This window comes from Macaca thibetana, chromosome 8 (assembly GCF_024542745.1).
Source record: "Macaca thibetana thibetana isolate TM-01 chromosome 8, ASM2454274v1, whole genome shotgun sequence".
Classification (NCBI taxonomy): Eukaryota; Metazoa; Chordata; class Mammalia; order Primates; family Cercopithecidae; genus Macaca; species Macaca thibetana.
In genome coordinates this window covers 90,677,173-90,692,156 of record NC_065585.1, presented here as the reverse complement: position 1 = coordinate 90,692,156, position 14,984 = coordinate 90,677,173, and the positions used below count along the sequence as shown (strand labels likewise).

The 14,984-nt window shown below is 39.5% G+C and overlaps 1 protein-coding gene across 1 annotated transcript in view; it reads right to left on the bottom strand.

Moving 5' to 3' along the window:
- TCEA1 (transcription elongation factor A1) overlaps positions 1–14,984 on the bottom strand; it is a 58,717-nt gene that overhangs the window by 38,378 nt on the left and 5,355 nt on the right. Inside the window, exon 2 of the mRNA XM_050801817.1 lies at positions 7,621–7,683. Coding sequence (XP_050657774.1) covers positions 7,621–7,683 — 63 coding nt within the window. The remainder of the gene's footprint in view (positions 1–7,620; positions 7,684–14,984) is intronic.

Here is a 14,984-nt window from a genome sequence, read left to right as displayed (position 1 = left end):
TCCCAGATACTTGGGAGGCTGAGGCAGGAGAATCGCTTGAACCTGGGAGGTAGAGGTTGCAGTGAGCACAGATTGCACCACTGCACTCCAGCCTGGGTGACAGAGCGAGACTCTGTCTCAAAAAAAAAAGAAAGAAAAAAAAAGAAATGAGGTTGCTGAGGTAGAATGAAAAACAAAGATTTGAAATAAGTTCTTTTTTCCTTTGGGGGTACTATGGAAAAAAATGGGAAAAAAAAGTAGAGGAAAAGATTATGAAGCTATTTACTTGGATAAGCAAGCCTAGAGTTGCCTCTAAGAATTCCCTAGGAATTCTTCCTAAAATTGGTATGCTAAGACTTACAAAATGTAATAGATAGGTTATACGAAAGTATTCTGTGCTCAAGTGTCCTTAGGAATTGTGGGATTATAACTGTTTTCTTGACTGCAGGACTAATGAAAGCTTTCAGGACAAACTGTACATTGTGAAACTCTAGCAGATAAAATATGTGCCTTTGCCCATGATTTCTATAGAACATCAGGTATACAGAAAGAAAGACATTACCTTGGAAAGGTGGAAAGTGCCTTAAGCAGCCTTAGGGGTCAGCTGCACACTGACGGTAAAGCAGAAAGGAATGAGTACTGAGATCAAGAGACACTGTTAACATCACAGGAAACAAGCAGATCTGGTGTGCTCCAGAAGAAAAGTCTCCTTTGTGATCACTCATGAGTTTTTGCCAAGATGATCTGAAGGTAGCCACTAAATCTTAAGGTAAAAAACATATAGCTACTGTACAGCTACTATAAAACACATATGTAAAACATACATTTAAAACACACATATATAAAAGACAACATAAAAGAAACACACAGCTACTATAAAACATTGTTGAAAGAAATTAAAGATGACCTAAACAAAATTTTAAAATCCCATGTTGATAGACTGGAAGACTTAAATATTAAGACTGCAATACTAATCAAGTTGAACTACTGACTCAATGCAATGCCTATCAGAATCCCATCTGCCTTTAGTGTAGAAATTGACGAGCTTACCCTAAAGTCCGCACAGAAATACAAAGGACCCAAAACAGCCAAAACGAAGAACAAAGTTGGAGCACTCATAATTCCCTACAGTAACCAAGATAGCATGGTACTGGCAAAAGGATGGACATGCAGATCAATGGGATAAATTTAAGACTCCAGAAATAAATTCCTACATTTTTCATCAGCTGATTTTAGATAAGGATATCAAGACAATTCATTGGAGAAAAGAATATTCTTTTCAACAAATGGTGCTGGAACAACTAGATATCCACATGTAAAAGAATAAAGCTGAACCTCTTCCTTACACCACACACAAAAATTAACTCAATATGAATAGGAGTAAAGCTTCATTACCTTGGATTAGGGAATAGTTTCTTAAATATGACACCTAAAGCACAAGCAATCAAAGAAAAAATAGAATACATCAAAAGTTAAAACTTTTGTGCTTCAAAGAACATCATCAAGAAAGTAAAAAGATAATTCACAGAAAAAGAGACAATATTTGCAAACTCTATGTCTGATAAGGGACTTGTATCTGGAATATATAAAGAACTATTACAACTCAATAAAAAAAAAAGACAATCCAACTTAAAAACGGGCAAAGGATCTGAATAGACATTTCTCCAAATAAGATATAAAAATAACCAACAAGCACATGAAAAGATATTCAACATCCTTAGACATTATGGAAATAAAAATTAAAGCTACAATGAAATACTACTACACCCACTCGAATGGCTATAATCAAAGACAAACAGCAACAAGTGTTTGCAAGGATGCAGAGAAAATGGACCCATTTACTGCTACTGGAGATACAAAATGGTACCATGGCTTGGGAAAAGAGTCTGGCAGGTCCTCAAAATGTTAAACGCACAGTTACCACATAAACCAGCAATACCACTCCTAGGTATCTACACAAGAACAACAAAAACATATGCCCACACAAACTTGTACATAAACATGCACAGCAGTGTGATGCAAAACAGCCAAAAAAGTCTAAACCCATCAACCGACAAATGGATGAACAACATGTGAAATATCCATGCAAGTGAAGATTATTCAGCCATTAAAAGGCCTGAAAATTCTGACACAGACTGCAACATGGATGAATCCTGAAAACATTAAGCTAAGTGACAAAAGCCAGACATCAGAGTTCACATACTGTATGATTCCATTTATATGAAAACTCCAGAACAGGCAAATCTATAGAGACAGAAAGATTAGTAGTTGCCTAGGCTGGAAGGAGGAAGACCAGTTGGGGGAATGGAGAATGACTTTTTGGGGTGATGAAAATGTTCTAAAGTTAATTGTGGTGATAGTACCAAAATATACTAAAAAACAATGAATCATACACTTTAAATGAATGAATTGTATGGTATGTGAATTATATCTCAATAATACTGTTTAAAAAAAAAAAGAAACATACAGCTATGTTTACTATCCTTTTAATAAGTTCCAAGATGGCAGAGGACCTTGTCTTGTCTGCCACTATATTCAGCATGTGGAATAATGTCCAGCACACAGCAGACACTTAATCATGATTGAATAATCTACTATATATAAAAACTTACAAAACTAGCCCAATCTACTACTGGCCCAAATATTTGTCTTCCTGTTTACTTCCCCATCTTCAACCCATACCCACCTTCTACTCTACTCTCTCACTCTGCTCAAAGTTTCCTGCACTCCTAATTGTAAACTCCCATGGACTCTTCAGATCTCATTTGATTTAACCAGTCTATTATATCCCAACTCTGTTTTCCCTTTTTCCTAGGTGATCTAACCCACCTCTATGCTATTACTTTCCAAATATCTCCTAAACCTGTCCTTTCTCCTATATTCTAGAGCTGTTTACATATATGGCTATTTAAAATTTGTTAAAATTAAATGAAATTTACAATTCCGTTCCCTAGTCATATTTCAAGTGCTCAACAGCCTCATGTAGTTAAGCACTACCATATCAGTCAACACTCACATCAGAAACATTTCCATCACTGCAAAGTCATACTTGACAGCATTGCTAGGGAAGGCTGTCTTTCATTAACAAATTCCCCTTCTCTCCATTTCTATTGCTATTATCTTAGTTTAAGCTCTCATCACTCCTCACCTGAATAACTTCATTAGTCAACAGGTCTTTCAGGCTCCAGCTTCCCATTTCCTCCAATGTGCAAATCTGGTCACATACTCCCCTGCCTAACACCTTTCAGTAGTGATGCTCTCAGCATCACATATGAAGCCCTGCGTGCCATACCACCTATGTCTTTAAAATCCTTTATGTAACTAGCTCTCCCCATGTCTTTAACCCTGTATGCAACTAACTCTCCTTTATTTTCACTTCTAAATGCCACACTGCTTCCACATACTGTTTCCTCTGCTGAAATACCTTTCCCGGTCTATCTGCTGAGGGAGAACCTAGTCATCTTTTGAGACGTGATTTCAGCTTTATCACCTACATAATGGCATTCTGCACCTCCCAGATTATGTACTTAGACTGACAACTTCTTTGTGCTTCTTCCGACCCTTCTTCTTTCCCCCAGATGAACGCTGTATGTATGGACTTTTCTTTGGGTACCTACATCTTTGCTTACATGTCAGTTTTCCTCTACTAGAATTTAATCTCAATGAGGGGAGAAAGGCCTGATCTTATTCATCTTTATAAATCCAGCACAATTCTTAATCATAGTAAAACTCATTTGTTTGTTAGATAAATACATAGGCTTTCCAAAGAAGGAAACCCAGGAACAAATTAGAGATGGTCATAAATATTAGCCCTATCCAACCTCCACACTCTCTATAACTCTACAAGTACCTGTTAAATAAACATTGGGATTACTATGTTGTTTTTGATGTGGATTTCCCCACATAGGTCTGTCAGGATAAAGTTATGCCTCGGTAAGGGCCTATCTCAAAGGAAAGTTTATTCTTAGAGTTGACTTGCAAGAGAAGTTGCAAGTCAGGAACCTGAATTCAGAAGGTAGGACTTCATGACTTACTTCCTTTCTCTTCCTGGGGTCTATAGATAGAGGAGGAGTTCTTTTTTTTTTTTTTTTTAAATACAGAGTCTTGCTCTGTTACCCAGGCTGGAGTGCAGTGGTGCAATCTCAGCTCACTGCAACCTCCGCCTTCTGGGTTCAAGTGATTCTCCTGCCTCAGCCTCCTGAGTAGCTGGGATTATTATAGGCACATGCCACCATGCCTGGCTAATTTTTTTGTATTTTTAGTAGAAATAGGGGTTTCACCATGTTGGCCAGGCTGGTCTCAAACTCCTGAGCTCAAGTGATCCACCCACCTCCGGCTTCCAAAGTGCTGGAATTATAGGCAAGAGCCACTGGGCCAGCCTAGAGGAAGAGTTCTTAACCCTTTTTTTGCACCATGGATCCTTCTGGCAGTCTGGTGAAGCATATGGACCCCTTCTCAGAATCCGTTAAAAACAGATTAAATGAAATACATAGGATTACAAAGCAAACCAATTATGTAATACACAATTACAAAATATTTTTAAACGTAAGACAGTAATGTACAAGCTCCCTTATTTGGGTGTGTGTTTTTCTTTTTTATCAAGACAGTCTTGCTATGTTGCCCAGGCTGATCTTGAACTGCTGGGCTCAAGCAATCCTCCAGCCTCGATCTCCCAAAGTGTTGGGATTACAGGCATGAGCCACTGTGCCAAGCCCTTCCTTATCAAAACATTAAGTAAGACCTAGCATAAGGTATAACAGCAATAATAATGAGCAATTTCAATACTTTTACAATATAAGTAAACTGAAGTTAAAACATTTGTGAATTATTTTAGTTTCAGTCATAAATACTGGTAATACAACTGTGATTTAGTGTTATCACAAATGAAAGAATGTTCAATTTCAGTTAGCCATTAATGAAAATAAATGTGACTTTTTTTTCTCAATCATGTTCACACACCCCCGCCACCTTTCCCTAAATTCTGAATATAATAGAAATATCAAAGAAAGCATTTGTGGATAATAAAAAATGTCAACCAGAAAATAACCATATTCATGTTATTGGCTATATTAACTTTCCTTTTTAACACTTTGACTTTTGTTTTATTTTTATGTTTCAGTCTTGATGGAAAATCAAAAAACACTCACGCCTGTAATCCCAGCACTTCAGGAGGCCAAGGCTGGTGGATCACCTGAGGTCAGGAGTTTGAGACTAGTCTGGCCAACATGGTGAAACCCGGTCTCTACTACAAATACAAATATTAGCCGGGTGTGATGACAGGCGCCTGTAATCCCAGCTACTGGGTAGGCTAAGGCAAGAGAATCACTTGAATCTGGAAGGCTGAGGTCGCAGGTCACACCACTGCACTCCAGCCTGGGCCACAGAGTGAAACTGTGTCTCAAAAAAAAAAAAAAAAAAAAAGAAAGCAAGCTTCTGCACAGCAAAGGAAACAACAGGGTAAAGAGACAATCTGCTCAATAGGAGAAAATATTTGCAAACTATTCATGTGAAAAGGGACTGATACCAACAATAAACAAGGAAGTCAAACAATTCAACAACAACCAAAAAACAAATAATCCCATTAGAAAGTGGGCAAAATGCTGGCCGCAGTGGCTCACGCCTATAATCCCAGTACTTTGGGAGACCAAGGCTGGAGGACTGCTTGAGCCCAGGAGTTCAAGACCAACAAAGGGAGAACCTCGTCTCTAAAAATTTTTTTTTAAATTTAGCCAAGCGTGGTAGCATGCTCCTGTAGTCCCCAGTTACCTGGGGTTAAGGGATGGGAGGGTGCTGAAGTGGGAGGATCACTTGAGCCCAGGAGGTGGAAGGCTGCAGTCAGCCATGATTATGCCATTGCATTCCAACCTGGGCAACAGAGAGACCCTATCTTAAAAAAAAAAAAAGTGAGCAAAGAACATGAATAGATATTTCTCAAAATAAGACAAACAAGTGGCCAACAGGTATAAGAAAAAATGTTCAACATCACTAATCATTGGAGAAATGCAAATCAAAACCACTATGAGATACCATCTTCCTCCAGTCAGAATGGCTATTATTTTATTTTTGTTTATTTGTTTATATATTTTTTGAGACAGAGTCTCACTTTGTGGCCTGGGCTGAAGTGCAGTGGTGCAATCTCAGCTCACTGCAACCTCCACTTCCCAGGTTCAATTGATTCTCGTGCCTCAGCCTCCTGAGTAGCTGGGACTATAGGCATGCACCACCACACCTGGCTAATTTTTGTATTTTTAGTAGTAACGGTGTTTCACCATGTTGGCCAGGCTGGTCTTGAACTCCTGGCCTCAGGTGATCCGCCCACCTCAGCCTCCCAAAGTGGTGGGATTACAGGCGTGAGCGCCTGGCCCAGAATGGCTATTATTAAAAAGACAAAAAAACAACAGATGCTGGTGAAGATGCAGAAAAAAGGGAACTCATACACTGTTAATGGGAATGTCAATTAGCACAGCCACTATATAAAACAGTAAGGAGATTTCTCAAGAACTAAAAATTGAAGTACCATATGATCCAGCAATCCCAATACTGAATATTTATCCAAAGAAAATCAGTTTAACAAACGGGTATCTGCACCCCTCATGTTTACTACAACAATATTCACAATAGCCAAGATATGGAATCAATGTAAGTGCCCATCAATGAATAACTGGATAAAGAAAATGTAGTGTATATACACAATGAAATACTATCAGTTATAAAAAAGAATGAAATCATGTATTTGCAGTAACATGGATGGAACTGGAGTTATGTTAAGTGAAATAAGCCAGGCAGAGAAAGACAAGTATCACATGTTCTCACTCCTATGTGAGAGCTAAACAGTGGACCTCACAAAGATAGAAAGCAGAGTGATGGATACCAGAGACTGGGAAGGGTGCATAAGTGAGGCAAGGGAATGAAGACAGGTTTGTTCATGGGTACAAACACATAGTTAGATAGAAGGAATAAGTTCTAAGGTTCCACAGCAGAGTAGGGTCACCAGTTAACAAAGCATTATATATTTCAAAATAGCTAGAAGAGAGGGCTTAAAATGCTCCCAACACAGAGAAATGATAAATACTGAAGGTGAGGGATACACTACATAACCTGACTTCATCATTATACATTCTATGCATGTAACCAAATATTACATATACCCCCATAAACATGTATAAATGTTATCAATAAAGAATAAGACTTCAGTAATGAATCTGTGTAATGTCTACTAGACATCAACTGTGTACATGCTTGACCGGTGCTGAAAAAAAAAAGGGAGAGGAGTGACACCTTGCCATCCTCACCCTGAAGCTAGCTTCATGCTGGCAGCAGCTATCAATAATAGATCAAGAAAGGGAAATCTCAGGAGACCAAATCAGGGCCAAGAATCCAACTTCCTCTCACAGTGAAATTTCACTGCTACTGTCAACTTTAGAGATTCAGGTTTTATTCTTCTTAAGAAAGGCAACATTGCTCTATAATGACAACTTAGTAGATTATTGATTTACATTGCCATCTGTAAAAAAAAAAATAGCAGTTAATAATGGTTTACACCATTATCAGGACAGTACAAAAACATATTGGGACTGAAAATGTTTCAGTATTTTATGACGACTACCTATTAAAAAAACTGTGATGCATAAAAGCACATACCTGCAATAATTCCAGGGTCATAGGAATATTCTTAAGCTCCTTTAGCAAATCCAATGCTCCAGCCTATAAAATAAAATAATTTCACATTGAATTTCCAAGATAGTAAAACAGTGACTAGCCAGAAATAAGGTTCATAGGAGAATCACAGAAAACACCTAAAGAGGAATAAAATCAGATAAGGAGCAACAGCACCAGCCATAGGTTGTAGCAAAATATTCCAATTTGATACTAATTCAATCTATCATATTTCATCTAATCGAATACAATCACATTCTATTTCATTTAGTCTAATGTTTACTTAATGTATTATATCTGGATAAATCACATCTTTATATTCCATCAATAAAGAAAAATAAAGAAAAAACTATTAAGCTAGGATACAGTGTTTTATTATAACTTTTTTCGTTTTTTTTTTTTGAGACAGAGTCTCACTCTGTCGCCCAGGCTGGAGTGCGGTGGTATGATCTCGGCTCGCTGCAACCTCTGCCTCCCCTCCTGGGTTCAAGCGATTCTCCTGCCTCAGCCTCCAGAGTAGGTGAGATTACAGGCATGCGCCACCACGCCGGGCTGATTTTTGTATTTTTAGTAGAGATGGGGGCCAAGCTGGTCTCAAACTTCTGATCTCAGGTGATCCGCCTGCCTTGGCCTCCCAAAGTGCTGGGATTACAGGCATGAGCCACCATGCCTGGCATTATAACTTCTTTTTACTTTTGCTTATTAAGAGAATTATTTTAGTGTTGAAGTTTTTACCACGTCACCTTTTACATATGTAAAAATATACATGTGAGTAAAACAAAATTGGCTAAGGTGTTACTAAAAGTACTTCACATTCAGAACTTTTTGACTCAGATTCAACAGTACCTGTTTTTACCCCACAAAGAGCTGTTTAAGAACACAAGTGACAAAGCATTTCATAGAAGAATCCACAAAAAAGCTAATGCCGTGAGCTCTTGGGCTGGCTTTGTAACAGTGTGCACAGCTGCTTTTCACCTCCAGTGCTCTTCACAGTCATTTGGTTCCTCAGGATTCAAAGAGTACTTCACTAATCTCTCTTAGATTTCCTTCCAAGCCAGTGACACTGATTCCACAAGTTTTGATGCTAGGTTTAGCATTCTGCCTGTGAAAAAACACCACAATGGCCATCTGGCCAATGATATGTGTACCTATCCTGCTTTCTAAAATGTTAAAGTATGAAAACAGGCACCCTATAAATCAATGAAATACAGGATATCCCCCCCAAAAAAACAGAAAGAAACATAGCATGTCCCTCATTAAACATGCCAAAGGCAAAAGCGAGCAAAGACTCTCATAGTATCACTTCATTTCTTAAATATAAAATCAAGTAAACGCTTCTAGTCATGTAATTTTTCATTTAAAGGTGACAGACATAAGGCTTGGCCTTCGAGAATAAAACCATTAGCTTTTATTCTGGTAACGAAAAGTTACATTATTTTAATTTAACCCAATACCTCATAAATAAAAATTTAAGTTCAATAGAAATTATGACATGTTATTATAAATAATGTTTTAATTATTTGCTGTTTAAAGATCTCTCCTGATCTTAAAATTCTATAAATTCTTCCTATTTAGAGTCATCTAGAAACAGTAAAACATTAAAGTTGTTGGAAAAGAAATCTAACACTGACTTAAAACATATTATTAAACAAGAATTTCTACAGGTATGACATTTTTGTGGGTAAATGAAGTCTTTAATCCCTTATCTGCAAATTCCCAGACCAAAAACCTTTGAAAAGCGAAAGATTTCTAGATTTCTCATAGGTAAACTCATTTGGCAGCTAAACCTAATCACAACACATGTAAAGCTATTTGTGTTCTATTTATGCCATGTAATGTGAATATTACAACTGACTATAGAAATGTTAAGGCCGGGCGGGGTGGCTCACACCTGTAATCCCAACACTTCGGGAGGCCAAGGTGGGTGGATCACGAGGTCAGGAGTTCAAGATCAGCCTAACCAAGATAGTGAAACCCCATCTCTACTAAAAATACAAAAATTAGCCAGGTGTGGTGGCAGGTGCCTGTAATCCCAGCTACTCAGGAGACTGAGGCAGAGAACTGCTTGAACCCAGGAGGTGGAGGCTGCAGTGAGCTAAGATCTTGCCACTGCACTCCCAACTGGGCAACAGAGTGAGACTCCATCTCAAACAACAAAAAAAGAAATGTTAATGTCTGGTTGCTGAAGTGCCCAAATCCTGCTGGGGGTATTATGTAATATATGATGTATGTACTAAATTATCTTTATAAAATCTGGAATTACCAAATATATCAGACCCTAAGGGTTTTGATTAACAAACTGTAGAAGTCTGGGCAACACAGCATGACTCCCTCTCTACAAAAAATAAAAATAAAAAATTAACTGGCCACAATGACCGTAGTCCTAGCTACTCCAGAAGCTGAGGCGGGAGGACTGCTAGAGATCAGAAGCTTGAGCCGGGCGCGGTGGCTCAAGCCTGTAATCCCAGCACTTTGGGAGGCTGAGACGGGAGGATCATGAGGTCAGGAGATCGAGACCATCCTGGCTAACATGGTGAAACCCTGTCTCTACTAAAAAATACAAAAAACTAGCCAGGCGAGGTGGCGGGCGCCTGTAGTCCCAGCTACTCGGGAGACTGAGGCAGGAGAATGGCGTGAACCCGGGAGGCGGAGCTTGCAGTGAGCTGAGATCCAGCCACTGCACTCCAGCCCGGGCAACAGAGCGAGACTCCGTCTCAAAAAAAAAAAAAGATCAGAAGCTTGAGATTACATGAACCATGATCATGCCACTGCAGTCCAGCCCGTGCGGACAGAGTGAGACTCCATGTCTAAAAGAAAAATTAAAAAACAAACAACGACAACAACAACCACCACCACCAAAAAAAAAAAAAAAAAAACAGATTGTGGGCCTGTATTCTCTACCATTGACATTTTTCTTCTATCCATATTTCCAGGATTTCTGATCTACTTCTGACCAAGAATCACTTAAAAAGGATAAAGAATCACACTTCTAGAAGTTCCTTAAAAAGCAGGATTTCCTAAGTATTAAGTTGCTTCTTCTAACATATCAGCAACAAGACATATAGTTTAAATTGTTTTCCAAGTAGAGGCAATATATTTGCATTAATTTTGTTACTTTCCCTTTCTACTCAGCTTTCTGGTGAGGCCATGGTTGGAAGAAAAAGCTAAAAGGAACACTCATGGAATAAAACTATGACCTTTCTGAAAATTGCACTGTGTTCCAACCAATTCAAGTAAATATTTCACTGACAGGTCTTTAAGAAATAACTATGGGCTCTTCGCGGTGGCTCATGCCTGTAATTACAGCACTTTGGGAGGCCGAGGTGGGCAGATCAACCTGAGCTCACGAGTTCGAGACCAGCCTGGCCAACATGGTGAAACCCCATCTCTACTAAAAATACAAAAATTAGCCAGGCGTGGTGGCAGATGCCTGGAATCCCCCAGCTACTCAGGAGGCTGAGGCAGGAGAATCACTTGAACCCAGGAGGTGGAGGCTGCAGTGAGCCGAGATTGTGCCACTGCACTCCAGCCTGGATGACAGAGCAAAACTCCATCTCAAAAAAAAAAAAAAAAGACAGACAAAAAGAAATAACTATGATGATCGGAATGAGTGAAATGCAAAACAGATAATCATACATTAATTCGGTGACAACAAACTTTGAGTCTTACTACGTGCTTCGCATTGTTAAATACTTTACATAGATTTAATTCCACCTTCACTATAAACCCTATAGAAGCAAGTATCTATTATCTCCATTTTACAGATGAGGAAATATGTCAAGAAACTTGCACAAGGTCCTATGATTACTAACTAGAAAAGGTAAGATCTACTCCAGTAATGTCAAATGTAACAAGATCTACTGCGCTGGGGATACAGCAGTGAGCAAGACTGAAACCCTTTCTGATATCAGGGAATTTTAAAACAAACAGAAATCTTTGATAATCTATTTCAAACTCTTAATTACACACAAAAAAGAAACTTAAACCCAGAAAAGGAAAGTGACTTGCTCAAGGTCATACTGATGGGTAGTAAGGACATGAACTAGTCGCCTGACCCTTATATTGCTGCCCTTTCCCCAGCAGTGCACCAGTGGCAGCACTCCTTTGTGAACTCAGGTAACTAGTACCATCAAACAAGAAGCTGTATTTTAGCCTTCCTCAAGCATCGCCTAAATGTCAAGTCTAGGCCAAGCACAATGGCTCAGCCTATTATCCCAGCACTCTGGGAGGCCTAAGGCAGGAGGATCACTTGAGCCCAGGAGTTCGAGACCAGCCTGGATAACAGAATGAGATCCTACCTCTACTAAAAGAAAAGAAAAGAATACATGTCAAGTCTATGAGATTGTAGCATCTCCTATAGATGATGCAAGAGAAAGAAAGGCTCTTCTTTAATTTCCAGAGCTAAATTTAGTTCACACTACTGGCTGAAAGATAAACTACAGCTATCACACTATTTTATTACATTGTTGGTGCTCCTATCTGGTAACATAAAAAAAAAGTGATTTTATAAACCATGATATTCAAAAACTTGTACTATGTGCTTGGTATACTCAAGACCATGTAGGATACAAACATCCCTCTCCTCAAGGAGATGTAAAAAGGAGGGAATAATAGGGATTTACAGTTAAGAATATGGTATACATATATGACAGATTTAGATTCAAATCCATGCTCTGACATTTGCTAACTACAAGATCTTGGTAATGTTACTTGTTCTTTTCAAGCTTCAGTTTCTTTATATGTAGGTGACCATAATACACCAACCTTGAGGAGTAGTTACAACAGTCAAACGAGGCAACATTACACAGATGAAGTATCAAAATAGAGGGTCTGACACATAGGATGGTTGGTGAGGAGTACAAAGATATACAAATAATTACTTATTTCTACCATAACAATAATCTCCAAGGGCCATAAGCCGGCTTTTTCAGTGAGCATATTTAAGCTCAATCAAGTAAAACAGTTACTTCTTCTACAATAGTGTCTTCTTCATAGGCATTATTATAAGATTTCAAGGTTTAAAAATTAAGATATTATCTTTGTTTTTTTTAAACAGAGTCTCACTGTGTCACCCAGGTTGGAGTGCAGTGGCATGATCTCAGCTTGCTGCAACCTCTACCTCCTGGGTTCAAGCGATTATCCTGCCTCAGCCTCCCAAGTAGCTGGGACTACAGGCACCCGCCACCATGCCCGGTTAATTTTTGTATTTTTAGTAGAGATGGGGTTTCACTAAGTTAGCCAGGCTGGTCTTGAACTCCTAACCCCGTGATCTGCCCACCTCGGCCTCCTAAAGTGCTGGGATTACAGGCTTGAGCCACCGTGCCTGGCCCATTATCTATTTTCTTAACCAATGAATTATAGATATTTGAGTTATAGCTCAGTAACATCACTATAAAGCCAGGACTTATATTACTATGTCATCTCAAATTTGCAGTTAAACTACACCAAAAGCAGAAGCAACAAAAGAAAAAATATATATAAATTCATCTTCTTCAAAATTAGAATCTTTTATACTTCAAAGGCCATGACCAAGAGTGGACAGACAACCCACAGAATGGGAGACGGTATCTGCGTATCTAACAAGGGTCTAGTATTCAGAATATAAAGAACTCTTACAACTCAGTAATAAAAAGATAACCCAATTTAAAAATGGGCAAAGCCACTGTGTACTCCAGCCTGGGCAACATAGCCAGACCTTACTCTTTTTTTAAAAATGGGCAAAGGATCTGAGCAGACATTTATTTCTCCAGAGAAGATATGCAAATGGCCATGAAGCAATGAAAAGATGCTCAACATTGTTAATCACAAGGGACATGCAAATCAAACCCACAATGAAATACCACTTTACACCCACTAGGAAAGCTATAATCAAGACAAATGATATTGGTGAAAATGACGTGAAACTGGAATCCTCACACACTGCTAGTTGGAATGTAAAATGGTGCAGCCACATTGGAAAGGTCTGGCAGTTCCTCAAAAGGTTAAACATAGTTACTATATGACCCAGTAATTATTCTCCGAGGTATACACCCAACAGAAATGAAAACATATGTCTACACAAACACTTGTACAGGAATGTTTTTAGCAGTATTATTCATAACAGCCAAAAAGCTGAAATAGTCCAAATGTCCACCAAATGATGAATGAATAAGCAAACTGTGGTGGGGTGCAGTGGCTCACACCTGTAATCCCAGTACTTTGGGAGGCCGAAGCGGGCAGATCACCTGAGATCAGGAATTCTAGACCAGCCTGGCCAACATGGTGAAACCCTGTCTCTACTAAAAATACAAAAATCAGGCTGGGCAGGGTGGTTGATGCATGTAATCCCAGCACTTTGGGAGGCTGAGGCAGGCGGATCACAAGGTCAGGAGTTCGAGAGCAGCTTGACCAATATGGTGAAACCCCACCTCTACTAAAATACAAAAATTAGCTGAGCGTGGTGGTGCGTGCCTGTAGTCCCAGCTACTCAGGAGGCTGAGGCAGGAGGATCGCCTGAACCCAGGAGGCGGACGTTGCAGTGAGCCGAGATTGCGCCACTGCACTCCAGCCTAGGCAACAGAACAAGGCCCCATCTCCAAAAAAAAAAAAAAAATTAGGCGAGGTGGCAAGCACCTGTAATCCCAGCTACTTGGGAGGCTGAGACAGGAGAATCATTTGAACCCTAGAGCAGGAGGTTGCAGTGAGCCAAGAGGGCGCCACTGCACTCCAGCCTGGGCAACAGAGTGACACTCCATCTCCAAAAAAAAAAAAAAAAATTGTGGTACTGTGTATCCACCAGTACAGTGGAGTACTTTTTTAGCAATAAAAAGTAATAAAATACTGGTGCATAATATAACATGAACTGACCTTTAAAAGATTATACTAAGACTGGGCGCGGTGGCTCACGTCTCTAATCCCAGCACTTTGGGAGGGTGAGGCGGGTGGATCACCTGAGGTCAGGAGTTTGAGACCAGTCTGACCAATATGGTGAAACCCTGTCTCTACTAAAAATACAAAAATTACCTGGGCATGGTGGCTTGCACCTGTAGTCCCAGCTACTCGGGAGGCTGAGACAGGAGAACTGCTTGAACCTGGGAGGCAGAGGTTGCAGCGAGCCGAGACCGCGCCACTGCGCTCCATCCTGAGCAACAGAGCAAGATAAGACTCTGTCTCAAAAAAAAAAAAAAAGACTACAGTAAGCAAAAGAGGCTAGTTACAAAAGACCACATACTGTATAATTTCACTGAGAGAAAATTTCCAGCTTTGGCGAACACACAGAGACAGAAAGTATATTAGTGGCTGTCAGAGGAGTTTGAGAAATTGGTGGGGGCACATGAGGGCTGAATGAGCAGTGACTGCTTAATAGGTAC